General features: G+C 41.6%; 1 protein-coding gene across 3 annotated transcripts in view; it reads right to left on the bottom strand.

Annotated features, from left to right (window-relative positions):
* Positions 1-21,478, bottom strand: part of NRCAM (neuronal cell adhesion molecule) — a 231,993-nt gene that overhangs the window by 30,354 nt on the left and 180,161 nt on the right. Inside the window, exons 26-28 of one of the 3 annotated variants that reach the window (XM_030215841.1) lie at positions 8,503-8,556; positions 5,591-5,707; positions 2,005-2,157 (exon numbers count right to left, since the gene is read on the bottom strand). The exons of 1 other annotated variant lie outside the window; for it this stretch is intronic. In XM_030215841.1, the coding sequence (XP_030071701.1) occupies positions 2,005-2,157; positions 5,591-5,707; positions 8,503-8,556 (324 nt within the window). The remainder of the gene's footprint in view (positions 1-2,004; positions 2,158-5,590; positions 5,708-8,502; positions 8,557-21,478) is intronic. One more of the 3 variants, XM_030215842.1, reaches the window with a different exon arrangement.

Below are 21,478 nucleotides of genomic sequence, written 5' to 3'. Positions count from 1 at the left end.
GGCCCCTCCATTTTTCCCTATCCAGCATTTCCCCTCTCTGCCTGAGGCCTGCCCTGCAATCCATATCCATCCATGCCCATCTGTCCCCTCCATTCATCCCTATCCAGCAATTCCCCTCTCCCTGAGTCCTGCCCTTCCAATCCATGCCCATCCATGCTCATCTGTCACCTGGCCCCTCCATTTTCCCTATCCAGCAATTGCCCTCTCTCCCTGAGGCCTGCCCTCCCAATCCATTGCCATCCATGCTCCTCTGTCCCCTGCCGCCTCCATTCATCCTTTTCCAGCAAGTCCCCTCTCTCCCTTCCATGACCCCCCCCCTCGCATCCGTGCTCCTCTCTCTCCCATGTGCCAGCCTGGGCCGGCCTCTTCCCCCCCCCCCCCCCCGCTCGCATCCATGCTGTTGTTGGCCACCCTCTTCTCCCACCCCCTCCCGCGAACCTGTCGATCCCCCCCCCCCCGCCGGAACGCCGAAAACTGCCGCCGCCGTTGTTGTACTACCTTCCCTTCCCGTAGGTTGTTGAATCATCTTAGAAAGTTTAACTCCGTGCGTCTGACGTCAGACGCATGGAGTTAAACTTTCTAAGAAGATGATTGAACAACCGAAGGGAAGGGAAGGTAGTACAACAACGGCGGCGGCAGTTTTCGGCGTTCCGGCGGGGGGGGGGGGGATCGACAGGTTCGCGGGAGGGGGTGGGTTTCGAGGGGGTCATAGTGCGGGGGGGGGGGGTGACAGCTGATTCCGAGGCAGTAGGAGGAGTAGGGAAACACGCTGCGCGTGTTTCCCTACTCCTCCCCTTGCCTTGCAATCAGCTGTTTTGACGTCAGTGACGTCAGTGCGTGTCTGCCTCACAGACCACCTCCAGCCAAGGAGCCACGGTCCCAAGCACAGAACGTTGGAGGTGAGAATTATTATATAGGATAATATATTTAAAAAATATAAGCATAGTGTACAGGTTAAGGAAATCCAATGCCTGGCTGTTGATGACTTTATACTACTACTCTATTATTCTCATTTGTATCTGTTATCGCCCAGAGTTCTCTCTCTGGCTAATGTAAGCCACATTGAGCCTGCTTGATTGTGGGGATAATATGGGGTATAAATACACTAATAAATAAATAAATAAATATTAGAGATGTGCAAATCATTGGAGAAATATTGATTCATGTTGGCCATGGTTGATTTAAAATGTCCCTTTTATTATGAATCACAGCTGATCTCATATGCATTAAGCATTTACCCCTGCCCCTAGATACAAAATTTGGAGAGTTCTTGAGACCTATATGCATATGGTATGTGAGCACTGATACTAATGTATGAAAATTTCAATTCAGATTCTCTGTCAAAAGCTATAGACAGCCATTTTGTTTTTGCTATATATATATATATAATATATATATATATATATATATAATATATATATTAATATATATATATATAAATATATATATATTAATATATATATTAAATCAAACCATGATGCAACATGATTTAAAGAGGCACATTATACTATAATGCATACTGAAATAACTATGAAAAATTGATGTGCATAGTCAGTCCATATTATCCATGGCAGACAGCCACACCAAGGAGCAGGGTTAAAGAGCTGTTTGTTAGAGTAGATAACACAAATGTGACAAATTCAGCAGCCAACAGTTTCCTATGACCCCCCCCCCCAAAAAAAAAAAAAAAACCTCATCCCCCAGTGGTCACAATACAGTTACAATGGCTAGGTGCCAGCATTTCAAAATGACGTGGGGTAACAAACACAATATAATTTACCCCCCTCTGGGCACAATGAAGGTGCTCGCTCAATATTGGGGGTGCTTGGTACCCACTGGCACCCACAAAGCTGGCTCCTATGAAAGGCATGTATTCAAATGCTGCCACAGAACATAGTTGAAACTGTAAGACAAAATGATCATGGTTTTACACTGCTTGACTGTTTGTGAAATTTGTGAGCACCCCCCTTTTTTTCTTGCATTGTTTTACATAACATGCCTCACCTGGACCTGTCTGAAATGTTTCCTCTGAACTCACAAAATCAGAGACACCCTCAATACCAACTCGGACTTTATATGCTGTTCCTGGTGTTAAACCCTCTAATATAAAGAAGCTCCGAGACCCATTTACAGATTCTTTTTTCCAATCTTCTTTGCCTAAAATAATTTTAAGAAAACAACAAATTTGAAAGTTTCCAGTTATTTCTAATTTCTCGGTGTTCATAGACAGTGCACTTTTGGTTAAACTCTGAGGACACACTTTGAACTGAGAGACAAGGTACAGCTACTCTGTCACCTGTGAGCTTAGAGTAGGGTTTTAATCAAATATAAAATACAAAAATGGTACAGTCTACAGCCAAAACTGATCAGATAGCTTTCAATTAGCAGGCCAATTGCTGTGTTCCAAGAAAAAGTAAAAACATGTAACAATATCTGCCAGCACAGGGGACTTCCGACAATCCAATTAACACTAACATCTCTACTGTAAGGCAGGTACATCTGCAAAATTATATTACTAATACAATTATTACTAATGAAGGTAATGACCATGCTTCTAGTTTTATTAAGTATTATAGTTTTACTTTTGACTCTAATATTAAAGAATTATGAATGAAACATCTTTTTGGTCTATGAAGGATCTATATTCACTATGCATGTTACATGCCAACATTTATTAATCCTACTGGCATTTTTGGAATTTGAAACAGTAACCTTTTATTTCTAACCCAAAGACTCTGTACATAGGTTAAACTAGCCTCTCCATTAGTTAAGCTAGCAGAAGAATCCTATCATTTTAACCATCTCGGCCAAACCCATTCCCTTATTACCCTTCCCTTTCACATAGATTTCCATCATGCTCAATTTTTAACAGAAACTCTAACATCAAGGGATAGATTTATGAAAATGCACTACTGTGTTATCACACACTAACTACAGGTCCCGTTGTAGGCAGTGGGGCTTATTTACTAATAATGCATATTAACAGCAGTATTTTAAATTGGAACTGAGATGTCCAGGTCAGGATATTAAGTTCCGCTAATATTTAGAACGGAATTTGCCAGCACAGAACCTGCTGTAAAATACATGGTGAAATAGACATTTCTGTGCCAGTCATATGGCAGGAGTATCCATTTAAGAATTATAGACATCTAAAATATGAATTGGGCCAAAATGGGCACAGAAACATCTATGTGAAGAAGTAGCAATATAAACGATTAATGCAAAAAAACACAAACATTTATGTCACCCATTTTAGAAACAAACATTTATTTTCTCCAAGCTATCAGAGACTGGGATCCCTTCCTAGTTTAGCTTTCGGGGGTGGGAGGTGGGGAAATCAACCACTGTGGGATTAAGGGGGCAACCTTCCCCAATGCCTCCATGGAGCACTGTTTGATAGGAGCACTTTTCTGAAAGCTAGATCTCCTGGATAGCAGGCGATAATTCTAACATTTATCTTTTGGGAAATGGACAATCCATCTTTTAGGCCTACCCTAGTCCTCCCCTCCCACCCCCCCCCCCCACCAGAACATACTGAGAACATGCCCCCTTGCCATCTGCATGTTTTAGAGCAGTGGTTCCTAAACCTGGTCCTGGAGGCTCTCCAGCTAGTCAGGTTTTCAAGATATCCACAATGAATATTCATGAGAGAGATTTTACATGCAGTGTGTGGTGCATGCAAATCTCTCTCATGAGTATTCATTGTGGCTATCCTAAAAACCTGACTGGCTGAGGGGCCTCCAGGACCAAGTTTAGGAAGCACTGTTTTAGATGTGTATATCCTAGCTTTGTAAAATCAAGATTTAGACGGTTTATAAAATATAAACCTCTAATGCCCCGATGCTCAAAACTCCAGCATTGTACTGAATAGTGCCAGAGAAACAGCGCCGGAACAGTGCGTCAGAAAACTCCCAAATGCTCAATGCTAATGACATGCAAATATAGGCATGTTATTGTTGAGCATTAGGGAATTTAGGTGCAGGATTGTGCTTGACACATGCACTCAAGAGTTGTGTGTCAAGCAGCTCTTGTGTGCATGCCCCTGTGCCGAGGCATAGAGATGGAGTGACTGGAGCGAACTCTAAAGTGAAATCATTAAAAAAAATATTTTAATATTGTAACTCTATTATAAAATTGGCAATTCTAGTGTCCTGTCTTTCACAGGAGTGGACTCACTCAGGCTCACATTTGCCTTGGTCAGCAAACTTGAACTAGGGATTCCTTTTATGTTGTTTCGGGCCCAAAACAACAGGCAAAAATCTGACATTTTTTTTCCTGTGTCTGAAATAGTGTGCCTTCCTTGTGATCCTGAGCCCCCTCCCCTCCTCTCCAGATCTGGGTATCCATGAAAAATTGCTCTTCAGCCACCCTAACGCCTGCTCTGAGCTGGAATTAGGTTTTCGGCGGGAAGGGTGCGCTTGTCGACTGTGCTGTTGTCTGAGCATCGGGGTGGGGGGGGGGATAAGAAATGGGCTTGTTTGCCTACATTTGTATGCTATTTGCATTGTTGTCCGCAGAGCTCGTTGTTTCCCATGGTAAGGCCTTTTGAGCATTGTGTACCGGTAAACGCTTGTGCTAGTCCAGTGCTAATGGCCTTTTGTGCCAACATTTACTTCTGAGTAGCAGCATCTAAATGCTGATTTATGCATGTCTAAAACCTAAGTAGCACTTCTAACCTGAGCACCTAAAGGGGTAATTCTATAAAGTAGACACTAACATTTATGTGCCAGTTATGCAAGTAAATGATCAGAATAAAAGCGCATATGTGCCCAAATGCTGGCTAAGCACTATCAGGGGTGACCCAAGGCAATCTGCCACCTGAGGCGAGAGCTGAGTTGGCACCCCGCCCCCCCCCCCCACACACACCCCCGGCCGTAGTCTAGCATCTCCCCCCTTCCTTCTTCAACCCCCTTCCTCATGCCTATCTTTGTTTTCTAAAAGATGGCAGAGGCGGGCCATAGTAGAGAGAAGAGGCTGGTGCCGGTGGCAGGGCAGCCAATGGGAGTGGCTGCTGCTGTCAATTTTTAATAAGTAAAGATAGAATTGGGGGAGGGGATTGAAAAAGGAAGGGGGGAGATGCTATACTGCAGCCGGTGTGAGGGGATATGGCGCTCCCTGAAGAGTGCTGCCTGAGGCCCCCTACCTCAGGTGGCCTAATAGTAGGGCTGCCTCTGAGCATTATTCTGTATCTACATGCATATCTTTGTGTGTAGTTTACAGGTGAACATTCACATGGGTGCAGTTTGTCTGGAGTGTGGGCAGGATGTATAATTACATGTGTAGCTTAAAGAATACAGTAGGTTTTGCAAGTTGTCTCCAGAGGCGTGTATACTCACACTAACTATATGACTGATGTAAATGCTTACACCTAAGCATATATATACCCTTTTGCATTAGTATGATATGAAGGAATGTCAGCTCCTACTAAACATCCATTTATGAATTACTCCCTAATTACACTGTCACACAGTAACACACTTCAGTAATTCTAGCCCTTGATGTTAGTGTAACACATGCACTATTCTGGATGGGCAAAACCACTTGAAAAACATCTTAATGTTTCAAATATTTTAAACAAGCAACTTCTTACTGAATGCTACACCATATTCAACATATAAGTTCACATCTGGTCCCTCATAATCCCAAGTGACAGTTGCATAGGTCTCAGCTGTGGTAATATTTCTGATCCTTGGATAAAGTGGTCGCACTGAAGGCACAACAAAAAGAAAATGAAATTGTGAGACTACGTAAGGTCAGAATCACATATAGGATACTGTTATAAAACCCTAAATTTTCATTGAAACAATTTTGGAAGACACATTTTATTCATAATTTAATTGATTCTATAGTGTACATTAATAGCTACATTAGTGTTAGCTTAGAGGCGTATTTTCAAAGCACTTAGATTTACAAAGTTGCATAGTAATTTATGGAACTTTGAAATGTTAAGTGCTTTGAAAATGAGTTCCATAGTCAATTATACTATATATAAAAAGCAGTGATCTAAAATGTAAACCTATGGAGCATGCTAGATATCTCTAAATATGTCACTAAGGGGCTCATTTTCATACCACTTATACTTACAAAGTTCCATACGTTACTATGGGGCTCATTTTTGAAAGAGTAAATGTCCCAAATGTGACATAAACCACACAATAACATCCAAATTACTATTTTTGAAATCTACTTTTTTAGATGTATTTCTATGCTGATCATCTACAGTGCATCTTAATCACAAGGAGGCAAACTGAGGGCATGTTAAGGGTGGGATTTGGGAACGCCTAACACTTTGACGTTTTCCTGCCATTATGGACAAAAAGCAAAAACATCCAGGGCTTATAGTTGGGTGTTTTGGTCTAGACATGTTTTAATAATGCCACAAAACAGTGCACTAAACGACAAGATGACTACTGGATGAATAAAAAAAATGATATCCACTTACTCCCCCAGTAGTCACCGACCCCCCTCCCACCCCACCCCCAAAGATGTGAGTGAAACAGTATATACCAGCCTCTGTGACAGCTTCAGATGTTATAGCCAGTCCTATTAGAACTGCATGCAAGTTCCTGGAGTAGCCTAGTGGTTGGTGCAGTGCACTGTAGAGAAAGTGATCCATAATCCACTCTGTTACATTTGTAGTGGAAAGTGTCAGTTCCCCAAAACCCACCAAAAACCTACTTTATTCACACATAGGTGACACCTACAGGCATAAGGGCTATTGTAGTAGTGTATAGTTGGTTACAGTAAGTTTTTGGTGGGGTTTGGAGGGCTTACCATACAATATAAGGGGGTAAGGGTGAGCTGCGTACCTGGCACCTTTTATGTGAAGTCCACTGCTCTGCTGGAATATTTGTGTGGCCAGTCTACTAAGAATGCAGGCTCCTCCTAAATCCCAATGACTTGATTTTGTGCAATTTTCACTTGGACATTTTTTTTTTCAAAAATGGTCCAGAAAGATTGATGCACTAAGCACAAAGGAATAGATTCTATATATATCACGCCTAAAAATATGATGCTGAAATGAAATTCACCTAAGCACATTCTATAAAGTGCGCCTTAATTTAGATGAACATTATAGAACAAGCCTAAATTTCTGTGTGATTCATAGAATACGCTGATTGCCAGTCCATGCGACTACATTTAGTCACGGGCAGTTAGCCAAGTAAAACTTGGTTTACATGCAGTGCCTAAGGGGTCCTTTTACTAAACTGCAGGAAAAAGAGCCATGCGCTGGTGGCGGGGGCCATTTTTACTGTGCGCCAGGGTCCTTTTTCCCCGCAGCTAGTAAACCCCCCCCCCCCCAAAAAAAAATGGCCACATGGTGAGATAATTCTCACCGCGTGGCCATGCGGCAGGGAACTCTTACTGCCATGCACTGAAGTGGCAATAAGGGCTCCAGCGCTAACCCAATTACTGCCAGGTTACCGCTGTGCTAGACATTTCTGGGAGGTTTCTTTTTCCCCCGGAAATGGTGCACGTTCGAGGCAGGACAACCGCCAGCAGCCATGTTGGGCCGGCGGTAGTCCCAAAAGAATGAATGGTAAGCCCGCGTTGGGCTTACTTCTGCTCTGTAAAAGGGCCCCTAAATTAGGTGCAGACCGGGTGTATTCTATAACAATGCACATAGATTTTGGAAACACCCACAACCCACTTATTCCACACTCATGACCATGCCCACTTTTCAACTATGTGACTTAGAATTTACGCACAGTACGTTCTAACATTTGCTTAGACAGTTCTGCGCATAAATTCTAATTAATGATCATTAGTCTCAATAATTGCTTGTTAACTGGCAATTAGTGCTGATTGGCTTGTTAATCAATTAATTTATGCGCATTGATATGGAATATGCTTCGATTTCCATGTGAAAATCTCAACGTGATATATAGAATCTGGGGGGAAACGTCTGGAAAATGGCTATTTTTCCAGGTTCGAAAATGGCCATGTGCACTACTTGACTTTTTGGAAAAACAAAACAAGAGGCACCAATCTGCCTGCTTAAATAAAAATATTAAAGAACAGAAAGCAGATCTAGTGAATTAAAAGAAAAGTGGTTTATTGAAACAGTTACCCCACATGGCCACGTTTCACCCTCAGGCTGTGTCAGGGGTAAAAACTACAAAATAAAAACATACATAATAAATCTCCTTATTAACATAATTAAAAATAAATAAATAAATAAACATATATGAAAAACACAATTAAAAATATAATCAAAATATTTAACCGAGGGCAAAACGTGGCCTTGTCAGGTACCTGTTTCAATAAACCACTTCTCTTTTAATTCACTAGATCTGCTTTCTATTCTTTCCTACTTCATTTTTGGGTATTTTCAGCAAAATGTCCAAAGTCAGATTTAGACGTCATATCGAAAATGCCCCTCTAAGTAACTTTGTAGGTCTACGTGCTTTGAAAATACGCCTCACAGTATAATACCCTATATAAAGTTAATATTTACTTTGCTTAATATAGTCGTTACAATGAGAAAGAGAATCACAGTACCCTTATACATCGTTGGGAAGATATGCATGACAGGAGAAGTTGCAAAAAAGATTTCTGAAAGTTAGAGAAGAAAGAGAAGCAGACAAAACATTTATATAGTTAAAAAGATGTCTAAGCATAAGGCAACAAACAGTACAGTCTTACCTGTTCAATGCATAACTCACATTCATATGCATGCAAACTTTTGGCAAGCAGTTAACAGGTTAATACAGGAATGCATATTATAGAATAAGTATCTTATTTAATTTTTCAAGCAGATTATTAAACGTCGAGACTATAGGGGAAAAAAGTATTCTTTTAATAACCTAAGGATAGAAAAGTGATAACATTCATCTAAGAATGAAGTGCTTTTTATAATTCTTTACCGTATTAGGGTGCATTAATACCATTAACACGTCACTACCAACTAGGTCCCATTACATAAAATGAGACTGATGATAAAACAACAGGTAATAATCATGTTACATAAGAACATAAGTGTTGCCATATTGGGAGAGACCGATGGTCCATCAAGCCCACTATTCTGTTTCTAACAGTGGCCAATCCAGGTCACAAGTACCTGGCAAGATCCCAAAAGAGTAAAACAGATTTTATGCTGCTTATCTTAGAAATAAGCAGTGGATTTTCCCAAGTCCATCTTAATAATGGCCTATGGACTTTTCTTTTAGGAAATTATCCAAACCTTTTTTTAAACCCTGCTAAGTTGACTTCTTTTCACCACATTCTCTGGCAATGAATTCCTGAGATTAATTATAAGTTGAGTGAAGAAATATTTTCTCTGCTTTATTTTAAATTTACTACTTAGTAGCTTCATTGCATGCCCCCTAGTCCTAGTATTTTTGGAAAGGGTAAACAAGTGATTCACGTCTACCCACTCTACTCAGTATTTTATAGACCTCTATCATCTCCCTTCAGCTGTCGCTTCTCCAAGCTGAAGAGCCCTAGCCGCTTTAGCCTTTCCTTATAGGGAAGTCATCCCATTCCCTTTATCATTTTTTCACCCTTTTCTGTACCTTTTCTAATTTCACTATATCTTTTTTGAGATGTGGTGACCAGAATTGCACACAGTATTTTAGGTGTGGTTAGTTTAGTTTTTTTTATTCCTTTTCTAATAATTCCTAACGTTCTATTTGCTTTATTAGCCGCCGCCGCTGCGCAGAGGATTTTAACATATTATCAATGATGACACCTAGATCCTTTTCCTGGGAGGTGACTCCTAATGTGGAACCTTGCATCACATAGCTATAATTTAGGTTCCTATTTCCCACATGCATCACTTTGCACTTGCGCAAATTAAATGTCATCTACCATTTAGATGCCCAGTCTCCCAGTCTCGTAAGGTCCTCCTGTAATTTTTCACAATCCTCTTGTGATTTAACAACTTTGGATAACCTTGTGTCATCTCTAGATCATTTATAAATATGTTAAAAAGCAGCGGTCCCAGCACAGATCCCTGGGGAATCCCACTCTCTACCCTTCTCCATTGAAAATACTGACCATTTAACCCTACTCTTTGTTTTGTATCTTTTAACCAGTTCTTAATCCACAAAAGGACATTACCTCCTATCCCATGACTTTCTAATTTTCTCAGGAGTTGTTCATGAGGTACCTTTGTCAAATGCCTTTTGAAAATCCAGATACACATCATTGCCCGGCTCACCTTTATCCACATGTTTATTCACCCCTTCAAAGAAATGAAGTAGATTGGTGAGGCAAGATTTCCCTTGACTAAATCTATGTTTACTTTGTCTCATTAATCCATGCCTTTGTATATGCTCTGTAATTTTGTTCTTCATAATAGTTTCTACCATTTTGCCCTGCACTGACGTCAGGCTCACTGGGCTATAATTTCCTGGATCACCTCTGAAACCCTTTTAAAAAATTGGCATTACATTGGGCACCCTCCAATCTTCTGGTACAATGTTTGATTTAATAGATAGATTACATATTACTAACAATTGCCCTGCAAGTTCATTTTTCAGTCCTATCAGTACTCTGGGATGTATACCATCTGGTCCAGGCAATTTGCTACTCTTCAATTTGTTAAATTACTCATTACATCTTCCAGGTTTACAGAGATTTGTTTCAGTTTCTCTGACTCATCAGCATTGAATACCATTTCTGGCATTGGTATCTCCCCTACATCTTCCTTGGTGATGACTGAAGCAAAGAATTCATTTAATCTCTCTGCTATGGCCTTTTCTTCCCTTTTACTCCTCGGTCATCTAGAGGTCCAACTGATTCTTTTACTGGCTTCTTGCTTCTAATATTCCTATTAAAGTTTTTACTATATGTTTTTCCTGCAACACAATCTCCTTTTCGAAGTCTCTTTTTGCCTTCCTTATCAGCGCTTTGCATTTGACTTATCATTCCTTATGCTGTTTCCTGTTATTTTCAGTCAAATCTTTCTTCTATTTTCTGAAGGATTTTCTTTTAGCTCTAACAGCTTCCTTCTCCTCACTTTTTAACTATGCCAGCTGTCATTTGGCCTTCCTTCCTCCTTTTTTTAATACATGGAATATATCTGGTCTGGGCTTCCAGGGTGGTATTTTTGAATAATATCAACACATGATATAAATTGTTCACCTTTGCAGCTGCTCCTCTAAATTGCTTTTAAACATTTTCCTCATTTTATCATAGTCTCATTTTTGAAAGGTAAATACTAACATATTGGATTTCCTATGTGTACTTACTACACATGGAATTTCTATCCATAGGAATTCCAAGATGTGCTTTGTGTCCTGCAGAATATTTAGTCTATTTATTATTGATTTAAAGCCCTCTCTAACATATAGTGCTACCCCTCTACCAATTTGGTCCACCCTATCACTGAAATATAATTTGTACCCTGGTATGACATTGTCCCATTGGTTATATTTCTTCTACCAGGCCTCAGAGATGCCTATTTTATCTATCTATTAATTTAGTGCAATATATTCTCTCCTATTTTATTTCTTAGGCTCTAGCATTTGCACATAGACATTTCAAACTATGTTATTCCTATTTACAACTTGTTCAGTTGACAGTGATAATCTGCAGTCTTTAAAATCTGTTTGCTCTATATTTAAAGACACCTGGGGGCTCATTTTCAAACCACCTAGACTTACAAAGTTCCACAGGTTACTATGGAACATTGTAAGTCTAAGTGCTTTGAAAATATGCCTCCTGATCTACTATGGCCTTTATTGCAATCTCGCTATTTAGATGCCCTATCTTCCCTGTTTTGGTGCCATCTTTTTAAGATAACCTGTTCCAAACCATGCGCTTTTGAACAACTGTCGGCCTTCCCCAAGTTTCTAGCTTAAAATATGCTCTGTCTCCATTTGGCAGCCTGGTTCCACCCTGGTTAAGGTACAGCCTCTATCTTTCCAGAAGGTTGCCCAGTTCCTAACAAATCTAAAACCTTCCTTTCTGCACCATTGTCTCATCCATGCATTGAGATTCCAGAGCTCTGCCTGTTACTTAGACCCTGCTTTTGAAATGGGGAGCACTTCTGCAAATGCAACCCACTTTTGAAAATGCTACCCTGGAGGTTCTGGATTTCAGCTTTCTACCTAAGAACCTAAATTTGGCTTCCAGAAACTCCCTCCCATATTTTTCTATGTCACTGATACCCAGATGTACCAAGACAGCAGAGGTTCCTCCCCAGTACTGTCTATAATCTTATTTGCAAGCCAGGCTGGCAAGTGCCGTAGAGATCCTCACATCTACCAGTCTTCCAGCTGTTAACATGTCTAATGATCAAATCTCCCAAAATGGCCATCCTAATCCTTTCCTCCTGGGCAGAAGTCCCTGGAGACATGCCCTCAGTGCAAGAGGATACTGCATCCCCTGGAGGGCAGGTCCTGGCTACAGGATCACTTCCTCCCTTCTCCATGGTGATGCTTTCCCTTCAGGTGACCTTTCTCCTCCATGGCATCACAGAGGTTGCCACATGTTAGTAACTATGCCTAAATAGGAGAGAATCATAAGATCAATAAACATCAAATATCTGGAGGGGGACTAGATATTAGGATACATTATGGCCATAACATGCATTATTTGCCCCTAACATACTTTAAAAGGCAATGATGTGCATTATATTACTGTAATGCACATTTATTTAAGGTACCTTGGGATAGAGTACAAAGTACCTCATTACTATGAGGTGATCACTGAAAGCTACATTATTCCAAGAAAAATGATGGCATTATTTTTCCAGTCCAGGTGCATCAGACTACAAAGCTGCAGCTTGATGCTTCTGAATTCTTCTTAGCTACACTGCACAGAAGTTCCCCTTTCCAGGTGATGAACCCCCAACAACATCATCCCTCTCGATGTATCCCCTAATCAATATCCCTCCCCTTTGAAGACCTCCCAAATGCCCCGCCCCACTCCACCCCATCCCAAAAACTCCCTTCCCCAAAAGCTGCCTCACACCTCCATAGCCTCCTCTCCCCAGCCTATCTTGCAAAATCCCTGAGGTCTTGTAGGGTTGGGGCAGGAGCATCCCTAGTAGCCCCTGTCCTTGCTGGGGCCAGGTTCAAAATGGCACTGGTGATCCTTAGGTGTTAGTTTTGCGGTACTACTACTAGACATCAAACTGCCATATAAGTCATCCAACTCTGCTGCCAAAATATTTACATAAATAAAAAAAAGTTTAAAAGTAGGCATAGAATTACTGCTCACACATATCTAATGTATTATTTTATAAACCACTTTCCTTGTGTAGAGCCCAGTGTTACATACAGAAAGCCTTTCTAACATTACCTCATATGCTTAAATGGTGTGTAAAAAATGTTGGAGCAGGTGAAGGGTGAGAACAGAATCGGGCTCTTCAAGAAACAGACCGACATCCAAATTGAAATAAAATTTTATTGAGATGTCCTCGGTCTGTTTCTTGAACAGGCTGATTCTTTTACCACTTTTCTGCTCCTGAGACTTTCCGTGGGACATTGTTGTTCTTTCCACTCCTGTGGTTGTGCAAAAAATGTTGAACATTTTGCTACCTGAGCATTCATTTTCTTTTCTGATTGTTACTGAAAAATCCTCAATCCTATACCTTTGTTTCCTCTTTCTTGTTCAGTTGCAATGCAGGATAATCTAAATCCCCATAAAAAGTCACCAGATCAATCATTAGAAAATTGTTCCGAACTGGAAAGCATACTGTTTTGCAGAGCCATAAATTTGAGGAGATTGCAGTTCAGAAGTGTTCCGACTTTTGGAGTGTAATGTATTTGTGATGCCATCTGGTGGCAGATCCAAAACACATTATAAAGGTTTATAATGTGCTGAAGATTATTTTTACACTTCAGAAGGAAGAAAGGCGACATTCCAAGAGATAAACAAAATTACAGAGCACATCCGAGGACATGGATTACTGAGACCAAGTCAGCATGGCTTTTGTGTGGGGAAATCTTGCCTGACCAATTTACTTCAATTCTTTGAAGGAGTGAACAAACATGTGGACAAAGGGGAGTCGGTTGATATTGTGTATCTGGATTTTCAAAAGGCGTTTGACAAGGTACCTCATGAAAGGCTACAGAGGAAATTGGAGGGTCATGGGATAGGAGGAAATGTCCTATTGTGGATTAAAAACTGGTTGAAGGATAGGAAACAGAGAGTGGGGTTAAATGGGCAGTATTCACAATGGAGAAGGGTAGTTAGTGGGGTTCCTCAAGGGTCCGTGCTAGGACCACTGCTTTTTAATATATTTATAAATGATTTAGAGATGGGAGTAACTAGCGAGGTAATTAAATTTGCTGATGACACAAAGTTATTCAAAGTCGTTAAATCACGACAGGATTGTGAAAAAATTACAAGAGGACCTTACAAGACTGGGAGACTGGGCGGCTAAATGGCAGATGATGTTTAATGTGAGCAAGTGCAAGGTGATGCATGTGGGAAAAAAGAACCCGAATTATAGCTACGTCATGCAAGGTTCCACGTTAGGAGTTACGGACCAAGAAAGGGATCTGGGTGTCGTCGTCGATAACACACTGAAACCTTCTGCTCAGTATGCTGCTGCGGCTAAGAAAGCGAATAGAATGTTGGGTATTATTAGGAAAGGTATGGAAAACAGGTGTGAGGATGTTATAATGCCGTTGTATCTCTCCATGGTGCGACCGCACCTTGAGTATTGTGTTCAATTCTGGTCGCCGCATCTCAAGAAAGATATAGTAGAATTGGAAAATGTGCAGCGAAGGGCGACTAAAATGATAGCGGGGATGGGACGACTTCCCTATGAAGAAAGACTAAGGAGGCTAGGGCTATACAGCTTGGAGAAGAGACGGCTGAGGGGAGACATGATAGAGGTATATAAAATAATGAGTGGAGTGGAACAGGTGGATGTGAAGCTTCTGTTCACGCTTTCCAAAAATACTAGGACTAGGGGGCATGCGATGAAACTACAGTGTAGTAAATTTAAAACAAATCGGAGAAAATTTTTCTTCACCCAATGTGTAATTAAACTCTGGAATTCGTTGCCGGAGAAAGTGGTGAAGGCGGTTAGCTTAGCAGAGTTTAAAAAGGGGTTGGACGGTTTCCTAAAGGACAAGTCCATAAACCGCTACTAAACGGACTTGGAAAAATCCAAAATTCCAGGAATAACATGTATAGAATGTTTGTACGTTTGGGAAGCTTGCCAGGTGCCCTTGGCCTGGATTGGCCGCTGTCGTGGACAGGATGCTGGGCTCGATGGACCCTTGGTCTTTTCCCAGTATGGCATTGCTTATGTACTTAATTTAAAAAATGAGAAATTTAAGAGGGTATGAATCATTAAGAGCAAAGTATCAGTGATGCTGACATCTGTTTAACAAGTGTGAACTTCTGATTACTGCAGATCAAAATCAATGCAGTGAAACGTGTGCAATGAATCAGACCTGCAAGTTAAAGCACAATAGGATTCTTTTACTAAGCTGTGGTAAGAAATGGCCTTAGTGCGCCCTTAAGAAAGTCTTTCCCTTGTTCTTAGGCCATTTTTTTGAAGCTGTGAAAAAGGGACATTTTCCATTTTTTTCAATATATAGCCATGTGCTAATGTTACCATTGGCACATGGCCACTTACAAAAACTATTGCAGGAGAACTTACCACCACCTTTTTTGGAAGTGGTAAGAGCTCCTGCGTTAACCGTGTGCTAACCAGTTAGCGCAAGGTAATATAGATGCACTAACTAGATAGTGCAGGAATGTCGAATCTCTGACACCGACACCCCCCCTCTAAAAAATAAAGAAAATATAATTATAACATGCTTAGCACATGCCGATGCCAAAACTAATGTGGACCACTTTAGTGTGACCCACAGTAGGCCATTTTTGCTGTGTTAGGAGTGCGTTAGCATCTAACTCAGCTTAGTAAAAGGACCCCCCACCACACGACCATGTTTTTTGCAAGGTTGCTTTCATATTTGGATTTTAAAAGTAGAATGAAATTCTGGGATTTATTTGTTACATTTGTATCCCACATTTCCCCACCTATTTGTAGGCTCAATGTGGCTTACATAGTACCGGAGAGGCCTTTGCAGGCTCCATTTTGAACAAATACAGGGTGATGTTGTGGTAAGATCAAGAACCGACACTATCTCATATTGAATTTGTCAGTACGAGGCAACCATTCCTAATTCATTCAAGACCCCTGATGAAGGTTTTTTTTAAAAACCGAAACACGGACCGTGTTGGGTCCTTAATAAAGTTTTTCTGGAGCATCTCACCTCTTGCCTTGGATTGATCTCTTGAAGTTGTTTTTTCCACCTGTTTCTTTTCTGTGGTAAGATCAAGTTCATGAGGCACAGCCACATTAGGGAATCGTACAACGGAAGAGTTGTGTTATGTCCATTACGTTCTTTAGTTTTGTTGTGTTGCAGAGATCAGGCATTTAAGTTGGATCGGTAAGGTATGCCTTTTTAAAAAGGTTGGTTTTTAGTGTTTTCCGGAAGTTTAGGTGGCCATACGTCATTTTCAAGGCTTTTGGCAATGCCACAGTTGTGTGCTTATGTAGGAAAAACTAGATGCATAAGTTGTTTTGTATTTAAGTCCTTTGTAGCTTGGGTAGTGCAAATTTATTTATTTGTTACATTTGTAGCCCACATTTTCCCACTTATTTGCAGGCTCAATGTGGCATGAACAAATACAAGTTGTAATTGTGGTAGAATAAGGTTCATGTATGGTAGATAGATAGATAGATAGATAGATAGATAGATAGATAGATAGATAGATAGATAGATAGATAGATAGATAGATAGATAGATAGATAGATAGATAAGGGGAAGTGGACCAATGACTCCAGGGAAACGGGATACTGGTGTACAAAGTACCACTTTATTCACAGACTCGACACAGTACCGTGTTTCGGCCACAGGCCTGCTTCAGGAATCTTAAATGATTCTGGTACTAAGAACCGATCTGGAGATAAGGAAATAAGGATCAGTGGGAAGGTAAAATGGTCTTTAGAAAGACCCTTGAAGTTTTGTAGTTTGTTAACTGTTGGTCAGTTGTAAACTGATCCTTATTTCCAGATCGATTCTTAGTACCAGAATCATTTAAGACTCCTGAAGCAAGCCTGTGGCCGAAACACGGTACTGTGTCGAGTCTGTGAATAAAGTGGTACTTTGTACACCAGTATCCCGTTTCCCTGGAGTCATTGGTCCACTTTCCACTTCCCCTTATCTGTTGATTTCTCATGGGAGTTAGTGTTCATCCACCTTGGTGGATCATCTCCTCCTTGATTCTCTCAGATATATTGGGGGAACATTAAAGAGGAATAGGGAGAGTTGGAGTGTGTCCATTACTATCTTTGGCTTTGTTGTGTTGCAGGTACTCAGGTTCTTATGTTGGGTCGTGGGATATGCCTTTCTGAACAGGTTCGTTTTTAGTTCTGGAAATTTAGGTGGTCATACATTGTTTTTATAATTTTTGGCATTGTGTTCCATAGTTGTGCACTTAAATAGGAGAAGCTGGATGCATACGTTGATTTGTATTTGAGTCCTTTGCAGCTTGGGTAATGGAGATTTAGGTATGTTCGTGCTGATCTTGTATTTCTGGTTGGCAGGTCTATGAGGTCTGTTATGTATCCTGGGGCTTCGCTGTAGATAATTCTATGGACCAGGGTGCAGATTTTGAAAGCAATACATTCTTTGATTGGGAGCCAGTGCAGTTTTTCTCGGAGGGGTTTTCAAAACGCGTTTTTCCAAATATAAGCCTGGCTGCTGTGTTTTGAGCGGTCTGAAGTTTCTTTGTAATTTGTTCTTTGCAACCCGCATAAATTCCATTGCAGTAGTCTGCATGGCTTAGTACCATTGATTGTATCAAGTTGCGAAATATTTCCCTCAGGAAGAATGGTTTCACGCATTGGAGTTTCCACATTGAGTGAAACATTTTCTTTATGGTAGATTTCACTTGGTTCTCTAGTGAGAGGTTCCGGTCGATTGTTACTCCGAGGATTTTCAGGCTGTCTGTGATAGGAAGGGTATAACCTGGGGTGCTTATGTTTATGGGTTTGTGTGTGCTGTATTGGGATGAGATGATGAGACAGTGTGTTTTTTTGTGTTAACTTTTAATTGGAATGCATTTGCCCATGAGTCCATGTTGTTCAAATTGAGCTTGATTTCATTGGTGATTTCTGCCAGATCGTGTTTGTAGGGGATATATATTGTGACGTTGTCAGCATATATATTAATGGGTTAAGGCCTTGAATGGATAAGGACTTGGCTAGTGGGGTCATCATGAGGTTGAAAAGGATCGGTGATAGTGGTGATCCTTGCGGTACTCCGCAGTCTGGTTTCCAAGGTGATGATGTGTTTGTGCTAGATAAGATCGTGTTGATTCAGATGTATTTCTAATTGGTAAGTCAATCAAGTCTGTCATGTAACTTGGGGCTTCTCCGTAAATGATTTTGTGAACCAGGGATTCTAAATGAAGATGTAGCTTGGTGCTTAGAGCAAAGTGCTGAGAACCAGAGAAACCAAGGTTTTAAACCAAATTCTGTCCTCGGTACATTTTAGGTGTCACTTTGAGACCCTTTTAATTGGAAATTAGTATGCACTAAGTACTATATGGCCCATAAGTATAAAATGAGATGTGCAGAATTTTGCATATGAGCTTTCGTAAAAGGGATACTTTCCTGCTTATAATCGAACGAGAAAAACGCCCAAGTTCCGACCTAAATCGGGAGATGGACGTTTATCTCACAAAAACGAATAACACGGTATAATCGAAAGCCGAACCTGGACATTTTCAACTGCACTTCATCGCGGAAGCGTACAAAGTTGACGGGGTGTGGTCGGAGGCGTGGTGAAGGCGGGACTGGGGCATGGTTATCACCCGAACAGAGATGGGCGCCTTTCGCCGATAATGGAAAAAAAGTATGCGTTTGTAGCTAGAATTTAGGGCACTTTTCCTGGACCCTGTTTTTTCACGAATAAGGCCCCAAAAAGTGCCCTAAATGACCAGATTACCACCAGAGGGAATCAGGGATGACCTCCCCTGACTCACCCAGTGGTCACTAACCCCCTCCCACCACAAAAAATGATGTTTCACAACTTTTTATTTTCACCCTCAAATGTCATACCCACCTCCCTGGCAGCAGTATGCAGGTCCCTGGAGCAGTTGTTAGGGGGTGCAGTGGACTTCAGGCACATCCCCCCCTACCTGTTACAATTGTGCTGCTTAATGCTTAGTCGTCCAACCCCCCCCCAACCCACTGTACCCACATGTAGGTGCCCCCCTTCACCCCTTAGGGCTATAGTAATGGTGTAGACTTGTGGGCAGTGGGTTTTGAGGGGGATTTGGGGGGGCTCAACGCACAAGGGAAGGGTGCTATGCACCTGGGAGCTCTTTTACCTTTTTTTTTGTTTTTGTAAAAGTGCCCCCTAGGGTGCCCGGTTGGTGTCCTGGCATGTGAGGGGGACCAATGCACTACGAATCCTGGCCCCTCCCACGAACAAATGCCTTGGATTTAGTCGTTTTTGAGCTGGGCGCTTTCATTTTTCATTATCGCTGAAAAGCAAAAACGCCCAGCTCACAAATTGTCGAATAAAACATGGACGTCTATTTTTTTTCGAAAATACGGTTCGGTCCGCCCCTTCACGGACCCGTTCTCGGAGATAAACGCCCATGGAGATAGACGTTTTCGTTCGATTATGCCCCTCCACATCTCCCACTGCCTCAGGTACCCATTTTGGAAAATGGATTTATTGTACCTGAATAACTATTATCAGTATACAGTGTTAATAGCATAGTGGCATGTTACAGTTAACACCAGGACCCTTTTACTAAAGCTTAGTGAGCGCTAAATGCTAAGAAGCCCATTTTATACCTATGGCTTCTCAGCATTTAGCATGTGCTAATTCTGCTAATTCCCTGGAGATGATATAGACATTCAAATATTTGAAAGGTATTAACATAAAAATAAACCTATTCCAGAGACAGGAAGGTGGCAGAACTAGAGGAAATGTGTGTGTGTGTGGGGGGGAGGCTGACTCAGGAATAATGTCAGGAAGTACTTTTTCAAGAAGAGGGTAGTAGATACCTGGAATACCCTCCCGCAGGAGGCGGTGGAGATGAAAATGGTGATGGAATTCAAAAATGTGTGAGATAAACACAAAGGAATCCTATATAGAAGGCATGGAAGCAAACAAGCTTAGTGATGATTAGATGGCAAAACACCAGACAAGCTATTTCGGGTGAGCCTAGGCCCAAAGTGAGTGGGCACACAATTTGCCCCTTGTCCCCATCCCCGACCCTGCCCCAGCATCCCCAACAAATAATAAATACCTGAGCTGGCACGCATTCCCAAGCCCCCCAGCTGAAGAGGACTTCTGGTGGCCAGAACAAGTCACTCTCCTACTTGCTAAAGTCATCACCACTGTCCATGTGCTGCTGTCATGCTGGTCTCCTCCCTCCCATGTATCCTCAGTTTTTGCACGTCCATGAAAACTGAGCATGCGCAGGGGAAGACAGGCTTGGCAGCAGTGTGTGGACAGCTGGCTGCTGGAAGACCTCTTCATTTGGTGGGGCTTAGGGATCCCAGCCAGCCATAACAAGGGTGCCAATTTTGGGTGGGTCTGAGCCGGGCTATGCCACTGGCCTAGATACTGAGTGCTGGTTGCTAATTTTATAATAGAATCTGAGCAACAACATTTCATTATAGAATAGTAATATAAATATATTTGGGTATTCTCACTTATTCCATAAAATAGCAGGGATAAGTGTGTGTGCCTGTGTGGCAAACTTTTAGCGCAGAACTTACAGTATTCCACGAATGCCCCCTTACATTTAACCATTAAGCGAGCTGCATGTGTCATTTATGCAATACTGCTGAGCACTCACTAGCACTTAACCTGTGTAAGTGCTCATATTCTATTAATTTACATGTGCAATCAGTGCTTATATTTAGGCACCAAGTTATCAAATGAGAGGGGAAATGATTTATCTTATTGCTACAGTTATTGATTATCCTAATGCTTTGATGCCCGCCCCCCTGATAAGTCCCTCCCTTCCTTCCTTCCTTACCGACTTCGATGCCTGGCTCTCCGTTTTTCTTGAGCCCTCATCCCCATCCCTCATTCTTGGTGACTTCAACATACACACTGATAACCCATCCAACTCATACGCTTCTCAATTCCTCACTCTAACCTCCTCCTTCAACCTCCAGGTGAGCTCCACCACCACCCCTGCTCACCAATCTGGTCACTGTCTTGATCTCGTTCTCTCTTCTACCTGCTCACCCTCCAATTTCTGTACATCAGTTCTTCCTATCTCTGATCATCACCTGATCACATTCACACTTCATCACCCTCCCCCTCAGTCCCCGCCCAACTCTAACCACCACTTTCAGGAATCTCCTGGCTGTTGACCCCCCCCCCCCCCACCTTATCCTCTATTATCTCTGATCACCTCCCTTCCATCATGTCCACAGAGTCTGTTGACAAGGCTGTCTCCACTTACAATGCCACTCTCTCCTCTGCTCTAGACACCCTTGCACCATCTGTCTCCAACCCCA

The sequence above is a fragment of the Microcaecilia unicolor genome, chromosome 10 (genome assembly GCF_901765095.1).
Source record: "Microcaecilia unicolor chromosome 10, aMicUni1.1, whole genome shotgun sequence".
Lineage (NCBI taxonomy): Eukaryota > Metazoa > Chordata > Amphibia > Gymnophiona > Siphonopidae > Microcaecilia > Microcaecilia unicolor.
Note: the sequence above shows the minus strand (reverse complement) of the source record. Positions and strands in the feature narration are given on the sequence as shown.